Raw genomic sequence first — 18,875 nt, 5'->3', positions numbered from 1 at the left:
TACTAGCAAGACAAGAAAAGACAGAAGAGAAAGTTAGGGGTCAGACAGGAAACATCACAAAGTTCATACTCTGCTTAGAATGGATCTTATTCCGGTATTGGTGCAGGGCAAAAAGAAGTTAGGCAAGGGGAATTGTGCATAATTTATGAAGTGTGTATTTGTTTCATTTCAATCATAGCTGACTTCGCAGAAAAATTTCCCAATAATTCAATTATCTATTGATACTTTCCCTTGTAGGGTATAGGCCAAAAGCTCAAAAATGCTTAAATTCTTTCACTCAGAATTATTACATTTGGAAATCAATTGAAATAGATTTAGGAACTATAATCTACCAAACACCTACATCATGATATAATTTGGTTTAAAAAAACTATTAGTCAACATAGCAGAACAAATGCCTTTTCTGTCCTTCTCAGAAAGAGCCCAAGTTCCAGAAATCTCATACAGTCATGTAAGTGTCAACCTCATATGTATTATTAAATAAGATTATTCTTTCCTTGAGGGCATCCATTCAGATTTGCCCTCAGTTTAATATTCATAATGTAGTTTTATTTTTCAGGCTATATTACAATAAAGATGAAAACTTTTAAAATTCTCTTACCAACTCAGTCTTTGTAAATGAGACAGAATGTAAACAGACAAGATACAGTCGTCTTCTATCTGTAGCCTATACTTAAAGCTTACCATGAGTCGAGCATCTTCCCTTTCCAAAATTTTCTGAGTCTGATCATCAGGGAACTTCAGCACAGTGGTTATAACCTTTGCCATGGTCTACAAGAAAGATAAGAGTCAGTCACTAGACAGCAGAGCAGATGACTCTCACCCCATTCTGACATGTGCTGCCAGTGGAATTCTTTAGTGCTCTCAATGGAAGCCACGACCAAAGAAGTATGATGTGAAGGTATCAGTCAAGGAAGTAACAGTCAATCCCAGAATTTCAATTTGAAAGGACCCCTCACAATGCCTGGGTTGATATTATTTCAAGAAGATGTATTTATAATAGCATGAAGCTATATAAAGTTCTAATGTTCTTGGCCCTTTGTCTTATTAAAATGAAACTTTATTACTCATTCATTTTATAAGGCTTTTTATTTGTAGAAATCTATCTAATAAGTGATGTATTGCCAAAACATATGCTCTAAATAATCAGAATTAGATACTCCCAAGTTCAGCTTGAACTAAATCACATCATATATCTCGTAAACATGGGCTACTGCATGAACATGAACATGCTTATAGGTATTTTTTTAAGACATGCAGCACATCAGCCTAATAGAAATACAAATTACATTTTAAATAAACACAAGATGTTTTGTTTGGTAGAAAACAGGATGAATCAAAACATTACACATGGTGGCTTGCAAAACAAGATCATAAACTGTGCAGATCTAAATAAATATACCGTAAGCCAGACTGTCACCCATAAGCTCGTGGAAAATTCTCCTCAAAGGCTGAAATTCCCTATTTTGTATCAAGGTGAGATGGTTTGAGGGAGACAGAGAGGAAAGAAGATACCACTTATGAAATAAGTAGGATAACAAGGTCAGCGCTCACATACAAATTCAGGTACTAGTGCTCTGCTGAGGATGAGGAGCAGCGCTCCTTACTGTAGGGCTACAGAGGACGGGAGGCTCACCCAGGAAACTGACTCTTAACATCTGTGTTCATATTACATGACTGTGCATGTGTTCTGGGAAGACTGCAGGGAGGGAGGGAAGTGTGACTGGAGAAGGTCACGGAGCAAAAGATGACATAATATAGGTAATCAAAATTTTAGGAACACACAGCATTAGGAGAAAAGCATAATTATTTCCAGGAAGAATGGAGATGTTAGAAAAGAACTAACATTTTAAAAATTCCTATTATGTGTTAAGCCTAGGCAAGGCACTTCATGTATTTCTAATACTTATTTCAGCTAACAGGTCAACTAACACTATTCTTCAACCCCAAACCCCAAACCATAAAGAGCAAGATTTTAGTGTCTGACTCTCCTTTCTTTATCTTTGCCTCTGCCAGCCTGATGATCAAAAAAATACCTTTAATACAACTTAGTTCCTGGAGAATACCAAAGGCATTTTACAAAAATCCTCACCCTTTAAACTGTATTGCCTAGACAGAATAGAATCTTCTGTGCTAAACTGAAGTCTAGAAACCAAGCATATATGTGGCATGAAATGGCAAGAGAAATAAGCAGTAGTAATTGTTTCAATATTCTTCTTATTAACACTCTGTAAATTTGGCTTATCAAGTTCGAAAGACCCCAAAGTCCATTTATACCCATTATGAAACCATATATGTTATACACTTATACACAAGCATGTCTGTCAAAAGAAAAAAAGAACTGTGGCTAGTTGCCTCATCACACTTCTAAAAACATTAAATGGGAAACCCACCTCTAAACTCATCAGCGATGCTGAATTTGCAGCTGGTTACCCAGTAAAGACTTACAGCTCTTCCCTGGCTTTAATGGAAAGCCCAGGTTCTCTGCCATACCATGGGAAAGAAATCAGCCTGTCTACTCTACATACAATATCCTCAGGCCCTGGGAAGTAAGGAAAAGTTCAAATGAGCCACCTGGTTTAGAAGTGGCCTCTCCTACCAGGTTTTCCTTAGGGAGCGAATTCAATAAAGGATAGAATGAGAAACACTTTCTATTGAAAAGGAGAACAGGCTGAATCTAAGTACCAAAAATAGCATGAAGGATCAAAATCCAAGGGAAAAAAGTGCCAGGACAGAAGAAAGAGAGGAGTTTACTTAACTTCATACTGTAAGAATGTGTATCACACATGTGGTCTTTAAAAAATCATCTGCCTCATAAAGTAAGGAACACTGTGTGCAAAGGCAGATGAAGAAAAACAGGTGGGATGACATACAGATTCTGCTGGACAAGAAACAACGGCAGATGACGATCAAATCACAAAGGCCATTCATGTATCCTGGCTCATTCTAAAACCACAGCCTGGTCTCCATTTCAAATTCTTTGTTAATATATAGGAACTGGGCAAATCAACAAAAGAAATGTCTAAAAACAGACACCGTGTCTACCCTTGAGGGTGTCAACTCTTGCTTCAAACTTTTCAGGGCCACCCTCCAATAACCTACAGGTAGAATTCTGAAATACTCCAGGCCGTCTACACCTGCAGCCCTAAGCAGAGTCACTTCTGCACCACAGAGGCAGTGCTTTAGTTGGAGCAGACTCCCTGTCATTCCAAAGCCCACACTCACTTTCCTGTCTAGGACTTTCTGTCTGGGCTTTCCTCCTCTCTGAGCTCATCTATCAAAATTTATGCCCCCTTGTAAAGGCCTGTATACACACCTCCTTCCCCAGGATGCCCTTGACCTCCCCACAAGTAAATATGGGGATGCTGCTTTTCAGAGCCCTTGCTACACTCTGCATCACACTATGCCTAGTGAGAACAGCTCCACCTTCCCACTCTATGGTAAAACAGCTTAAAAGTAGGGATGGTATCCATTTTCATCTCCAGATTCATCATGGCAATAAACATCAGGCCACATACAGGAAGTGTTCGATAAATATGCAATAAATTAAACTGAGTATCTACTACAATTTTCAATATTGACTTATAACATGTGATGGCAGAATAAAAGACTACTCATTCTTAGTAACCAGGAAAGCACACTGAATGCTGAAGATACAGCTCACAGGGAGCCACCTCAGCACAGATCCCTAGCTGCCCGGGCCTCAAAAACATCCCTTATAACCTGCCTCCCGGATCACGGCCCAGGATAACTGCAGAGCTCCAAAAGCACACGCTGAGACCTGGCTGATCTGGCCCCACCCCAGAAGGTAACTCCTGCTGGGCTGGGCCTTTCTTTAGGAATCAGACTCTGAAAGGATCTCACCCCATACCTGCTTGCAACCTCTAGGACACACAGGCTGAGGCAGTCACACCCTCATTTCATAGATTGAGAAAAGGCTAAATAACTAATTTAGCAACAACTCTGGGATCATAGCTTTAGACTCATAAATACACCAAAGGAGCTAAACTTCTGAGAGGCTATTTTTCTTAAAGAAATGCTTTTCCCCTTTCCCTGCAATAACAAGGTAACTTTACCTAAGCCACCTCAAATACAGGCTGCTATCCAACAAGGGCATACTAACAGAAAGTTACATTTCATTAGCTTTGTTTTTTAAAGATAAGAAGAAAATTCAGTTTTAGATATCCTTTGATTTAAAAAAAAAGTTCTTAAGAAAAAAAGGCACTGAATTACTGTGAATTAATACATCCATCCTATGATGCACATTCAGGATCACACTGGATATTTCTTCAACTTGAACTATCTCATACACTGAAATTACATTTCTGTTGTATCAAGGACTCAAACGATCTCTAGCCCTGTAACTCCTGATGTTTAGCAGAATCTACAACCTATAAATTCTTAATATTCTTTTAAGAGATTTTTCATGCCCTTATTTTTAGGTCTTATTTGCCAAAACAACCCCTGAACTGTCTTAATTCCTGAATTTAGCACTTAGTAACTCCCACAAACTCATAAATTAAAACACTGACTGACTGTTTCTTAGAAAACTCATTATCCCATTCTCAGCTAAGATATAAGGACAATGTAAAAATTCATGAAGGTAAAAAGTTGAAACAGTATCAAAAGCAGAAATTGCTTCAAATGAAAAATTTTAAGAAAGGCTCATGAATTTCCCTAAGTATATTTAATTCAATTAAAGATGTATTTACAAAATGTCCAATATAAGACTTTTAAAAACACTGCAGGGATACAAGTTAACAATAAGACTAGACTCCACACTATAAGGGACCTTATAGCAAATTTAACATCCTAGAAAACAAATTAACCAAGCATTATTACCTATGCAGTGTGGTCATTTTTAAATGATCAATATTTTATATGTACAAGAATAACTTTCTTACACTGACCAAAGTACAATATTTCTAAATAACCCTACATAGTCTTTCTTAATTAGGACCATTTCCAATACTATCCACACTACCCTTAAGTCTCCATGAAAATGAAATTTCATCTCCTAATCTTAAGATCCAAAGTCAAAAATAGCCACATGCTTCACAAAGTATTAAGTTAATGAAATTTTTATCATTATTATTTAGCATCAACAATCAGTATTTTTAAATTAATATTTTATAAATGTAACAAATATAAGCAAGATTTGCCAACTCACTTTTGCAAACTCAGAGCAATAACACAATTACCTATTGCCTACTATCAGCACATATGGTCTGCTAGCAGTAAACACACAACATCAATATGTTTATTAAAAATGGGATACAGTTCCTTCTAAATTAAAACATATGACAAATCACCAGACACGATTTATACCTTAGTCTCACGACCCATCATATACTCAAAAAGCACTTTGCGCAAATACTCAAACTCGGTAGGTTCTCCAAAGAGCGAAACATCAGTATGGTACAAATTGCCACCTGTCAAACAAACAAACAGATTAAACTGTAAAGAGAAAACCAGATAAGCTACTTAGCACTTAGAAAAAGATAAACTAAAAAACAAAGCAACAGAGAGGCTTTACCCTTGTATTAACTGTATTGTGTTAGATTGCATTACGATATGTATATACATTGTATATGATAATGCATATAGCATTCCAACTGGTATTTTTCCTTTAGAAGAGAAAACAAGTATTATTGCAGCAGTTTTATTTCTCACATCTTCCCCCTCCTCCAAGCCTTGCCCTTCTTCTGCTTCATCTTTCTGGCATAACAATTTAAAAAGACGAGGCCTAGGGAATACAAAGATTCCTTAAAACCAGTATTTCTCTCCCAAATACTATGTGGTTGGCTTCAGACAGTCTATGGTGACTAAAATGAACAATTATTTTTACTTTGTTAAGGAGTTCAGTAGCTCAGAATAGTATTTTAGTTTTTCTAGTATTCCAAACCTAAAAGCACTGAAGTTTAAATCAAGTTTTCTAAACTGTTTTGAAACATAAGGTAGATAAAATAACTTTAAATGCATTAAGTAGTAATGCCATTTTAGTGGTTTTCGAATACTTTGCTTCAATATCTTAAGACTGTCACAAAATATATAGTTCATCTATTAGATCAAGCTCCATTTCAATTTAAAAATAAAGAATAAATATAGTTCAAGTATATGAAATCATAGTATGAAAAACTTTAATCTGAATAAATTCATAATTCTGTGCTATGTGAAGTCTAAACTCGCATTCACTTCCAGTACAATGGCACACTAGGTAATCTGAAAATCCTTCTGCACTAAGAACTATCTAAAAGCAGAGCAAAGAGATTAATGTGCAAATTCAACCAGATTGCTAGGATTGTTGACAAGAATTAGTGAACTGATAGACAAACTATTTTATAACAGTGCCTAACACTTAGTACTATATGTGTGTCAGCTATTAAAAAACTGTACATTTGTGTTCATTTTACAATTTAAAACTGAAAAAAAGAAAGATTAAGTATGAAATCCCTAAGTTGAAACAAAAAAAAAAAGAATCAATACTATATTCTTTATGTACTGCTGGGCACCAATTCAGCAGTTCTATGCTAAGAATCACATATGTTGACTTAGCTATGGAAAACAGTCTCTGAACCAAGAGTCTTCTCTGCAATGAGCCATAGGAAACATCCATGTTGGTTTTCTCTTCTTTTTGAAGTGTGTTTTGGAAAGAATCTAAAGCAAGTCCTTGTTTAATTAAAAACTGTATAATATCTTATGCTATTTCATAACATAAGAGTTTTCAAAAACACAAAAGAATGTGAAATGGCTTAGATTCATGCCTGAGTGCCTTACAGGAAAAAGCAGAAAGATTTACAAAACATTTAGCAAAATAAAACTACTCTTAATACAGCAAGGCTGTGCAACTGAGAATGGGAAATTGTTACAAGATTATTCAAAGTCATGACTATCTCAAGGGAACAACTACATAAAGACTCAAGCTCATCTTCAGAATTCTTTGTAAGCAGCATACATAATTTAAGTCAAGACAATAATACTTTCAAATCATCCTTCGCCACTTTGAAATGTTATTTTTACGAAATTCTTTTCTCCTTAAATCCTGGTTTAAATATAGCAATTAGTATTAACTAATTAGTAAAAACAAAACAAAACCAGAAGCATTTAAAATATGTAACTCTGTGTTTATATGGTACATGTAGTGGAAATTCTAAATGTTTGCATATACACAGAAGAGTCTGGAAAAATATATGCAAATCGTAAACTAGGTCCATCTGGAAAGTTGAGAACAAAGTGGGAACCTGCAGTTTCACTTATACATGGCAACACTGATTTTTTTTCCAAACAACAAATACACATTAATTTTGCTTTAGATTACTATTATTCTTTCCATAAAACTAGCTGTTATTGATTAATTTACATATATTCCTTCTAAAGAATGAGATCAGCAAAGACAAAAATAAAAATCATCCAGAAGTCCCCCAACACAAGATACGCATGGATAACATGAGAGATTATTCCTACCTTTGTAAGGTGTCCCTACAGTTGTTGTATATACATTCTTCTCATATTTCTTCAAACGATCTTCTAAATTGTGAATCTAAAAATAACAAATATTTCAATCTCAAAATTCATATGGAAATAATGTTTAAAAAAAACTGCTATAGCCACTAGATTTTTTTTAATGTGGAATACAGAATATAGACAAAAAGAAATTAATACATATGGTTTCTCAGATACGATACCAAAGGCAGAGACAAAAGGAAAAACATAAAATTTCTGTGCCTCAAAGCACATTATCAAGAAATTGAAGAAAACCCACAGAATGGGAGAAAATATTTGCAAATCATATATCTATTAAGGTACTCATATCTAGAGTATATAAAGAAGATTTACAAATTCAGCAACAACAAAAAACAAATAACCTAAGTTAAAAATGAACAAAAAACATTGCCCTAAAGAAGATACACAAATGATAAGATGCTTAACATCATCAGTCATTAGGCAAGTACAAATTATAACCATAATGAGATAGCACTTCATACCACCTAGGATAGCTATAATCAAAACACCTGCTAGGGAGGATGTGAAGAAATTGAAATTCTTATACTTTACTGATCAGAATGTAAAATAGTATCCACAATGTAAAACCATTTGAAGGCTCTTCAAAGAGCTAAACAAGTAACTTCCATATGATCTAGCAATCCCACTACTGAGTACATAACTCAAAAGAAGGAAAGAGGTGTTCAAAAAGGAAATCAACCCTGACTGTTCACTGGAAGGACTGATGCTGAAGCTTCAATACTTTGGCCACCTGATGTGAAGGGCCAGCTCATTGGAAAAGACCCTGATGCGAGGAAAGACTGAAGGCAAAAGGAGAAGGCAGCGGCAGAGGATGAGCTGGTTACATAGCATCACTGACTCAATGGACATGAATTTGAGCAAAGCCCAGGAGATAGAGAGGACAGGGAAGCCTGGCATGCTGCAGTCCATGGAGTAAAAGAGTCAGACACGACTTAGTGACTGAATAGCAACAAGAAACAATCCAAACATACATCAACTGATGAACAAACCATAGGATCATCCATAAAATGAAATATCATTACTCCATCAGAAGAAGGAGTGAAGTACTAACGAATATTACAACACAGATGAACCCTAAAAACACTATGCTAAGTGAAAGAGGCTAGGTTAGAAAGGTCATGTATTATATGATTCTATTTACATAAAATACTCAAAAAAATAGGTATTTTGAGTAGTTGAGCATGCCCTGGAGCAGGGCATGGCAACCCACTCTAGTATTCTTGCTTGGGGAATCCCCACAGACAGAGGAATCTTGTGGGCTATAGTTCATGAGCTCGCAAACAGTCAGACACAACTGAACGACTAAGCGCATTTATATAAAATATTTGGAATAGGTAAATCCACAGACATAAAAAGCAGATTAGTGGTTGTGAGATACTGGGGAGGAGGTAATGGGGAATGAATGCTTAATGGGTACAGGGTGTTTTCTTTTAAGGGTCATGAAATGTTCTGGTTTCAGAACACTGTGAATGAACTAAATGTCAATTAACTGTGTACTTTAAAATGATTAAAATGGTCAAGTTTACGTGTTTACTACTATAAAAATAATCAGTACAAAAATTGTTATGCTAGGACAGTTTGAAGACTTGAGTGTGCGAAGAGAAGAGAATTTTAAAGCAGTAAACTTGAGATAGATGAGAAAAGCAAAAACACTAGGAAAAAAAAATAATAAGGTAACACTGGGACTTAGTATCTATCTTTGGGAATTTTAAAAAATATATTATGAAAAGTTTCAAACATACTCAAATACAGAAAGTATACTACAGTTAATGCCCATCACCTAGTTTCAACAATTATCAACATTTATATGTACATACGAATTGTAAAAAACTGGAAAACTCCTAAAGACTTAGTCTTCAAACTCAGCCAGTTGACTTAGGTCACTCTTCCTCCAGAGTCTGGAAAAAGACTTAAGTACCATGCACCACAGGTATACATACACCAGTGTCTGCATGCTTGTGCATCCTTCTAGTGTACACACATGATCCCATTTATATTTAATCACTAGATAACACATGGACAAATAATATTAAACCAAGACATTGTAACCACTAGGAAAAAGCAATAAAGACTGATGTTAATGTACTTTCCCTCTGATAAAAGCTTCTTTTATAGAACTTAAGTCATTACAAATTAAATACAAATTGTTATCCAAAATGTTAAGCACTAGAATAACAGGATGCAAATGTTCTTGTTTAAATATACATGATCACAAATTTATAAAGATATCCTCCAGCACTTTCAGATTTAGAAATAAAATTTCCTGTGTGAGACAAGATTGGAAAACCAACTATTAAATGAGTATTAAATCAGTTCTTTTTTAAAAATTAGCTAAATGAGTTCCAAGAATATACTAATATAAATCAAGGAAGTCATTTCAAAATAAAAAGCACTGATTAGACCTGTACCTGTTCTCTGAACTCCTGCTCTTTCAACTTTGAGTCACTGATTAGAGTAGTCTTCTGTGCTAGTTGTGTCTGAAAGAACAAACGGTCAGATCTGAGACTATGGGTTTCATCATCACTTGGACACACTTCTATACTGCCTGCTAAGGTTTCCTTGTTAAAACAAGTCTCTTCATATTATAACTTAAAATACAGAATGCTCCTGAAAATGGATTACCTTCACTCAAATTCAATGAAAAACTAGTCTTACCTGTAACTCCATAATTGTTACCTAAAAATGGAAAAGAAAAAAAAAAAAAGAAATAAGTCCATGCACTAAAATCTACAAGAAACAACAAAATGGAACAATATGAAATTACAAGGAAACAAAAATTCAGTGTTACAGTCTTAATAGAGTGGTCAGATTTGAGATGAAACAACTTTAACTACTTGCTTTTAAACCTGGTCTATGTTGCTATATAAACTATTACAATGTAAATATACATGTGCGCACTCAGTTGCTCAGTTGTATCCCACTCTTGCGACCCCATGGACTGTAGCCTGACAGACTCCTGTCCAGGCAAGAATACTGAGGGGCGTTTCCATTTCCTCCTCCAGAGGTAAATATACATAAACTCAGGTAAACACAAAGAAAAATGACTAGAAGGTCACTTGTGAAACTCCTAAGAATGATGACCACTTGGGAAAAGAAGGCACCCACCAGGAACAGTTTATCTATATACATCTGTATTATCTGACTTTTTTTTTTAACAACAAGAATATATTTATCTATTATTCATACAATTTTAAAAAACTAAACACATTAACATCTATTTATAACATATGGGCTCTTTAGGGAAAATTCTAAAGGACTATTCTAGGAATCCACTGTATGCAATAATCACAAATTATTTCTCACCCAACTCAACACTGATATACCAGTTCAAGACCTCTCAGAAGCACCGAAGATGCTCAAGAAGGAAAAGAATAAAAATTCAAAAAGAATAAAATAGAAAAACATTTTTTAGAGCAGGAATAAAAATTAAGGATATTCTCTCCTTTCTTATGCTACAAGTTAAAGGACTCAAAAGACCTCCTGAATATTAATTTCACAACGTTTCAATACTCTGACATCTTGACACAGGTCTCAAGGCCACCTTATACAATATTAGTACTTAATTTGATACTGAGGAGAACAACACCTTAGAGAGTACAATACATGTATCCATCTCATAGGAAGCAACATTTAACAGTAACAAGTATATTCAAATAGTGACCAAGTGGCAAAAAATTTTAAAATTAAAAAAAAGTAACTATTAAATGTAACTAGTAGCTCCTGAAGAAAGAAAGGAAACTCGCTCATTGCTAAAACCACTCGCTCATTGCTAAAACCACTCGCTCATTGCTAAAACCCAGAATCCGTGCACCACGTGGCCCAGCATGGTAGAGCTGTCTTACTGTTGCTTAGTCACTCAGTCGCGTGCAGCTTTTTTTTGACCCCATGGACTGCAAGCCGTCAGGCTCCTCTGTCCATGAGATTTCCCAGGCAAGAATACTGCAGTGGGTTGCCAGTTCCTTCTCCAGAGCCGTTTATAAAGTCCTTTTCTCTCCATTTTGGAAAACTGATCCATGCAACTGGTTATCTAGAAAATTACTATCTGGTCGCTGACTTCTTCAGTGACTCCTCTGTAACCCTGGAGGATGAAGCCATGAACAGCGTCCACCTCTCCCAAGGCCACTTGACAGTGCTATGAAGATCACACTAGATGAGTTAGAACATATCAGAAGGAGGACGGCCCACTGCCCTGGCCTCTGAATGAGGGCTCACAAGCCCTGAGGATATGCATTTGTTGGGGTGCACAGCAGATCAAGAAGCCACAGGGTAAACATGGTCCATCTTTCATAGCATCATTTTTACATAAAGACTGGGATTATAAAAAAGCCCAGATATGTAGTGCCAGATCTCTTTGAATTGAGCCCAATTTTCCAAAATAATCCCCTTGCATCTACAACTGAGGAGAAAACATTGTTTTTCTCAAAGGTATATAACAAAAAACATTTTTAAGGATATATTATAAAGCAGAATATAAAATATATATGAATTTTTAGCACAAAATATAAAAATCTAAAACTGAGATACATTCCATGGACCGTTTTTGGCTCTGCCCCAGGGCTACAAGGTTAACTGTCCTCTGCTGTCCTTTCCACAGGGAAGCCTGAGAAGCTCTGGTATCACAGAAACACCTAGGTTTTGAAGTCTGCAGAGTGGATTTATATTCCCAATACAACACTTACTGTGTGAGCTCCAACATTTTATTTAATCTCTTTGAAATTTAGTTTCACACTCTATAAAGAGAGGCTACAACTTCTCTCTTCAAAGATTTTTGTTAGGGTTAGATGAGGTAGGTGTGCATAGTAGGAGGCGAGTCAACAAAAACAACAAGTTTTCAAGGACTGAGTAAAGCCCAGTCCAGGTCCCCTCACTTTATCGCTGCTGGGAGTCTCCTCCTGCTCTAGCCTTTGCTGGTATTTCTTCTGCAGGTCCTCAAATTGAGTCTGCAAGTCCATTACTTTTGCAGTCATTTCTTCTTCACGAGCCTTTGGAATAAAAAAAGATATATATGTTAACAAACATCTCAAAAAGAATGCAGTAAAGAAGCAACATGATATTGCAAACTACCTCTGTGGAAGAAGCAAACACCTATATATTTTCTAAAACATAAACCACTATTTTTATTGTCATTCATTTCTGTGCTCTTTTCATGCCTCACTTTTAACTCCAAGCCCTTTTTAAACCTGCTCATTATTCCTACGATCACTTTTCCCACCTTTAGTCCTCTTATCCCCACCCCATAAAGCTCGTCAAGCTGACCCTTAAACTAGGATTCCAAGGTTTAAGCAACATTGAGGTGTGTGACAGCATTGTGACTGAACTATAATACAGAATCTATGTTCTAAGACTTCCATACTAGGATTTAATTTCCAGAAAATATCCAATATAAACCAGCTTTATGCACACCACAACTCAACTAGCTAGACACTTACTGATCAAAAGAAGTATGAGTTTTTTCCTCCCCCAGCTCCTTGCAATGAGCTGGTCAAGTCAAGATGGTTCTCTGTCCTAGTTAGCAAACCTGCACATCCCCTACACAGACTGAAAACCACAACAGTTCTTCTTTGGAGTAAAGTGTTCAACTATAATCTATTTCTGAAGGGAGGGGAAAAAAAAACTGTCCAATATATCAGTAACTAACTAATGTAAGGTATCCATTTGCCTTGACCTTGGCAGAAAACAGACAAGGCTGCAAAAGTAATACGTCACTTATTGGTTGAAAACTCCTTCTTTCAAAATTTGGCAGACAAATCATTCTCTCTTCTGTTCTGACTGCCCTGCTAATAGGCCTGCCCATCCTAACATCTTTTCATTTGTCTTGATAATTGCCATCATTTGTTGTACAAAGCAGTCCAGACCACTCCTTGCTCTTATAAATCTTGCAATAACCTTTGTGCTAAAAGGACATTTGGCACTGGAATATTGATCAGATTTGAGTAATGAAGACAGGACAAGTGTTTGCTGTAAAAGGCTAAACAGGAAAACAGCCACAAGCAGGTATCTGATTTAACAGAAGCTGACTTGTCAGAAGCAAGAAATGTCATTATTCTCAAAAACAGGTCCAGAGGCACAAAAAAAGAAATGAACCATGAGACACCTCAAAAGTCTAAATAACTTGTCATAACTTATAATTTGTCATGAAAATTCAAACAAATAAAAAAGATCGAAGCCCTTCTCACAACATAAGCGAAGCAGGAGTCTCTCGTAACTAGCCCCCGACATCTGCCAGGGAGGCATTCGAACATAGCCTCCACCCCTCACACGCTACTGACCAGAAATTACTGTAAATCTATAACTGCCCACAGTTCTGGCTTATTTACTGTTTTTATTCTACCATCACATATACTGTGTGTATGTCTTGTTGATGTGGTCCAGCTTTGTTTGAAAGATCACCTCTACAGCTACGAATTTGGTTAGGCTCAGATTCTGATATGACAATTAGCTACATCTGACATTTCCTTTGACAGCTGGGAGAAACCAATCTGGAGCAAGCCCACTAAGAATTAGAAAAAAATCCTTGATGTGTCATTTCTAATTGAAGAAATAGCTCTGTGGTTTCCTTTGTAAAAGCTTTCTGTCTTCTTCAAGGGAGGAGGGGGAGCAATATTGCTTGCTCTTAACTAAAAACAGTAAGAAAAACTAAACTAAGTATTTATGCACATACATGGAAATTACGTTTTAAAGACTATTATGCCAAAGCCAAATCACTAAAATGTGCCAAATGTCAAGAAATCAGTCTTGTATCTAAATAGCTGCAGGAGCTCCTCCCTCCCAGTGAGGCTGCTCTGAGGTCGGGAAGGCAGTCAGCTCCCTTACTTGTCAGACTCAGTTCCTTTAGATGTCACCACCGTCTTTTCCCAAATGAATGCTCCCTTGCCTACCAGGTGTCACTGCCTTCAAATTCACCAAGTGTCTAGTATGTGCCAAGCATTTGGCTGGGTCCTCAAGACTTGAGATGGATAGCAAGATCCCTGCCCACAAGATACTAAGAGTCCAGGGGAGAGGACAGATACATTAACACATTCCTACACACATATGTATGTATGATAAAAATGACATGTCGAAAGGAAGCAATAAATATAAATAAATATAGAATATCAAAGGAAGACAGGTGCAATTCATTCTGCTTTAAAGGGTTGCAAAAAACCTAAGTGAAAACAATATGCTGCAGAAAAGCACATTCAAAAAGCTAACTCTGGCATAGGACTGGGAAAAAAAGAAAAAAGAATTTTTTTTTTCCTGTCTGCATAAGTAAACACAGGACTATTACATAAGAGACTAACGGTCACCTGCGGAGGGAGAAAGGGAACAGGTCATAGAATACAGAGAACAGTGTGGGGACAATTTTCATTAGGGACCACCCTTCAAGTATACTTTTTTATGTTACTTTGATCTTTAAATCATGGAACATATTTGACTCAATTTTTTTTTCTAAATACAAGTTGAATTTAAAACTTAAAAAACTGTCCAAAGAGAGATGACAGCCAGCAGTACTAACTCATGAAGTGTGAGAATGAGCTCTTATGGCTCCAGGAAAAGCAGGAGCAGAGGTGAAATACAAGGAGGAAGGAGTTAAAGCTGAGCTCGGCTGGACCACAGACTGACCCAGAGGAGGGGCACCAGGACAGAGGGAAGACACTACACGTGTTCAGGGCAAGGGATATGATCCCACGTTTATCTCCAGACAGACAATAACTCTGACAGGAAGAGATGAAAAACCAAGAGCAAAGAGACCAACTGGGAAATTAATACAACAGACCAGACCAGATGCAATATAGCAGCAAGGACCGTGGAAGAAGTGGTGGAATTAAGAGGAGAGGAACGTTCAATGTGATTCAATGAAACACTACAGCTGAAAGTCTATTACATGTTGGAGACCATGCTGGAGATAACACAGTTAAAGGGAGAAAGGTTCTCTCTCTCCTCAGGAAGTCAGGGAAGATAAACAGATTTCAGGTTCTAAAAGGTGTGTGGATGTGGATGCGGATGTGTTAGGGACTGAGAAAGACAGGAGGCATGAATCAAGCTGACAAAGTTCTCAGCTTTCTCCAATGGGGGGGAAGCAACTCTAAGAAAGTGAGCTAAGACAGTAAAGGCAGGAAAGTGAAACTGTCTCTGTGTTCCACTTTGCTAGTAACAAATCCCACAATAACTTTAATGGATGACCAAAATACAGCACTCTACAATGTCATCATTAAGACAAATCATCGATCTGATAATGGCTTTTTTAGAGGGAAAAAACACTAGCACATAATACATACAAATCGCATATAAAACTCCAATTCTGGAAATTTTTAAATGGGGAAATGGTAACAGAATATGCCTCAAAACCAAAGCAATATAGAGTGTGCTCAGTATTGGTAATACTAATACCTTTTAGTTATATTTACTCTTTAAAAAAAAAAAGAAATCTTCAAGACAGAGTATGTATTTGGGAGTTTGAATGGGGAGTGCTGATTTAATTACCAAGTCAGTCCTGGAGATGGCATTGGAAGTCTGAGGCCACACTGTCTAATACAGTAGCTGCTGGCCACCCTGTATAGTAGGTATGAGCACTTGAAATGTGGCTAATCCAAGCTGAGACAGGCTATATATGCAAAAATACCCCAATTCTCAAACAATTAATATATATATAATATGTTAAATATAATATATATATATCACTTTTATACTGACTACATTTTGAAATGACAATGTCTTGGATATAATGGGTCAGTTGCCATATTATTAAAATAAAATTCACCTGATTCATCTCTTTCTAATGTGGATAGTGCTGCTACTGCTGCTGCTAAGTCGCTTCAGTCGTGTCCAACTCTGTGCGACCCCATAGACGGCAGCCCATCAGGCTCCCCCATCCCTGGGATTCTCCAGGCAAGAACACTGGAGTGGGTTGCCATTTCTTTCTCCAATGCATGAAAGTGAAAAGTGAAAGTGAAGTTGCTCAGTCGTGTCCGGCTCCCAGCGACCCCATGGACTGCAGCCTACCAGGCTCCTCTGTCCATGGGATTCTCCAGGCAAGAGTACTGGAGTGGGGTGGATACTAGAAAATTTTAAATCCCATTGTGGTTTGTACCATATTTCTAGTGGACAGTGCTGGTCTAAGGTACAGGAAGGGGTCTGGGGAAGAGTCCACCCAACTCCTCTGGCCCATCCTCTACTTCCTGTCTCTACTGCTCTACTGCTCTAAGCCTGAAGCTGGGAGGACCATTTATTTTCTAGTAAACACCACATCTTCCAGAAGGAACCATACAGAGGTCAACTGTCACCTGTCTCCCTGTTCACTGACCTCTCTGCCTACAGAGGTGTGCTGTGATCTGCAAAGTCTGCCTTGTGCTACTGGTCCCCTGACACACACACTCAGAGAGACAGAGAGAGAGTTCACAAAAGGGAACAGTATAGCTCTGGCACGGTCTATCCCCTGCACATGAAGCTCCCTGACTTAACTACCCATGATCTATAACTGTTCCCTTCCCCAAGTTCCTTTCTTAAAAAAAAGCCTTTATAAAATACACGAAACTAACAGAGTCAGCGCTCTACTACTCGCTTTGTAGTTTTAAGGAAATCATTTAACTATGCTGAACTCATTCTCCTTCTGCAAAAAAATTAAATAAATAAACCACAAAAAAGGAAAAAACAGAAGGTAAACCTAAAACTAGTTTTAATGTATCTTCCAATACCCAACATTCTCTAAGCATTCAAGAAACAATGATTTTTTTTTAAAGCTTTGCACACATATACTCTAGGAAAGTATACGAAAATGTGAAATTATTCAAATTTTCTTTCATATTGAAATCTATAGCTCAAAAACTATATTAAAGAATCACCAAAGAATTGATGCTTTTGAACTGTGGTTTTGGAGAAGACTCTTGAGAGCCCCTTGGAATGCAAGGAGATCCAACCAGTCCATCCTAAAGGAAATCAGTCCTGAATATTCATCGGAAGGACTGATGCTGAAGCTGAAGCTCCAATCCTTTGGCCACCTGATGCAAAGAGCTGACACAATGGAAAAAGACTCTGATGCTGGGAAAGATTGAAGGCGGGAAGAGAAGGGGACTACAGGATGAGATGGTTGGATGACATCACCAACTCTATGGACATCAGTCTGAGTAAGTTCTGGGAGTTAGTGATGGGACATGGAAGCCTGGCGTGCTGCAGTCCATGGGGTTGCAAGGAGTCAGACGAGACTGAATGACTGAACAGAACATTTATATTCATGTAACATATCCCAGAATTCCAGCTTTTTCAATTATATTTAAAATAATTATTACTAGAATCTGTTCCTGGCTCAGACCTCTACTGCTGCCACAGCCAGACTAAGGCAGGATTCTCTGGTTTACCCATTCGTAATCATCAAATGGTTCTCAGCACATTATGAACTAAGGCTTGCAGTAACTAAAGAACCTGCACTCCAAGAAAGAATAATTTACATTGTTTTATACTCAAAAATATTCTGGAGTCCAAATACTCACTAGCATTCGGGGCTTATCTTTATACATGAAAACGACAACGCTAATCCGCCACTAGCAGAATAAACAGTACACTGCATTTATCTTTCAACTGCATATAAAAGGTCTGGCTGGTGTATTCTTCTTTTTCATCTTTTTCCTCCCTTGAGATCAACAAAAACTATGCAAATCGGGTAGGGATGAAATAAAATTAACTGGCCCTCCTGAAAAGATCCCAGTTAAGCTCATACACATACTAACTGTCTTAAACACAAGCTCTCAATTCTTAGTCTGGTGATCTCACAATTTGATCTGAATCTGGGAGATAGAGAAGAAAATCCATTCTTCCCCTTACTAACTCACTGTTGCTTCAAGTATGCCTGGTAAGCAGACACTGATCAGAAAACTACAAACCTAGCAGAAATCAAATAGACTCCTCATAAATCTGCAAACAATGGAAAAATACTAATTTCAATAATACTGAACTCCCCTCCCCCCAAAAAACCCTCTACATTAGAAAAACAGGAAATCTGACAGCCCAGTCTTCTTTAGCACTACCATGAAATCTATTTCACCTAAATTTTAAGAGAGAGAGAGAAAATAAGGTACATCAAGGATTTCTTCATATCTTTTCGCCGTTCTTTTTAGATCATCTTCTTTTTCTGCAATTTTTTTATATAACTGATTTGTCTCTTCTTGATGGCTTTCTAAAAGTTCGGCCTCCACTTCCTGGGCTTTATCTAATCAATAAAAAAAATGGACACATACAAGAAAATATATTAGGTAAGAATTAATATCTATATCCCACTATCTGTAAGAATCCTTGTTCCAAATTATCAATAAACTTGATTAAAATCAACTGATCAAATTGATCAAATGTATCCTTCTCAGGGAGCAGCAGTGCCTTCA

The 18,875-nt window shown here is 37.0% G+C and overlaps 1 protein-coding gene across 1 annotated transcript in view; it reads right to left on the bottom strand.

Moving 5' to 3' along the window:
• Positions 1-18,875, bottom strand: part of GOLGA4 (golgin A4) — a 103,250-nt gene that overhangs the window by 9,615 nt on the left and 74,760 nt on the right. The window contains exons 19-25 of the mRNA XM_068983096.1: positions 18,576-18,706; positions 12,393-12,506; positions 10,180-10,200; positions 9,933-10,001; positions 7,465-7,540; positions 5,329-5,432; positions 685-771 (exon numbers count right to left, since the gene is read on the bottom strand). Of these exons, the coding sequence (XP_068839197.1) occupies positions 685-771; positions 5,329-5,432; positions 7,465-7,540; positions 9,933-10,001; positions 10,180-10,200; positions 12,393-12,506; positions 18,576-18,706 (602 nt within the window). The remainder of the gene's footprint in view (positions 1-684; positions 772-5,328; positions 5,433-7,464; positions 7,541-9,932; positions 10,002-10,179; positions 10,201-12,392; positions 12,507-18,575; positions 18,707-18,875) is intronic.

This window comes from Capricornis sumatraensis, chromosome 10, assembly GCF_032405125.1.
Source record: "Capricornis sumatraensis isolate serow.1 chromosome 10, serow.2, whole genome shotgun sequence".
Taxonomy (NCBI): Eukaryota; Metazoa; Chordata; class Mammalia; order Artiodactyla; family Bovidae; genus Capricornis; species Capricornis sumatraensis.
The sequence above is the reverse complement of the archived record's forward strand: the minus strand, read 5'-3'. Positions and strand labels throughout refer to the sequence as shown.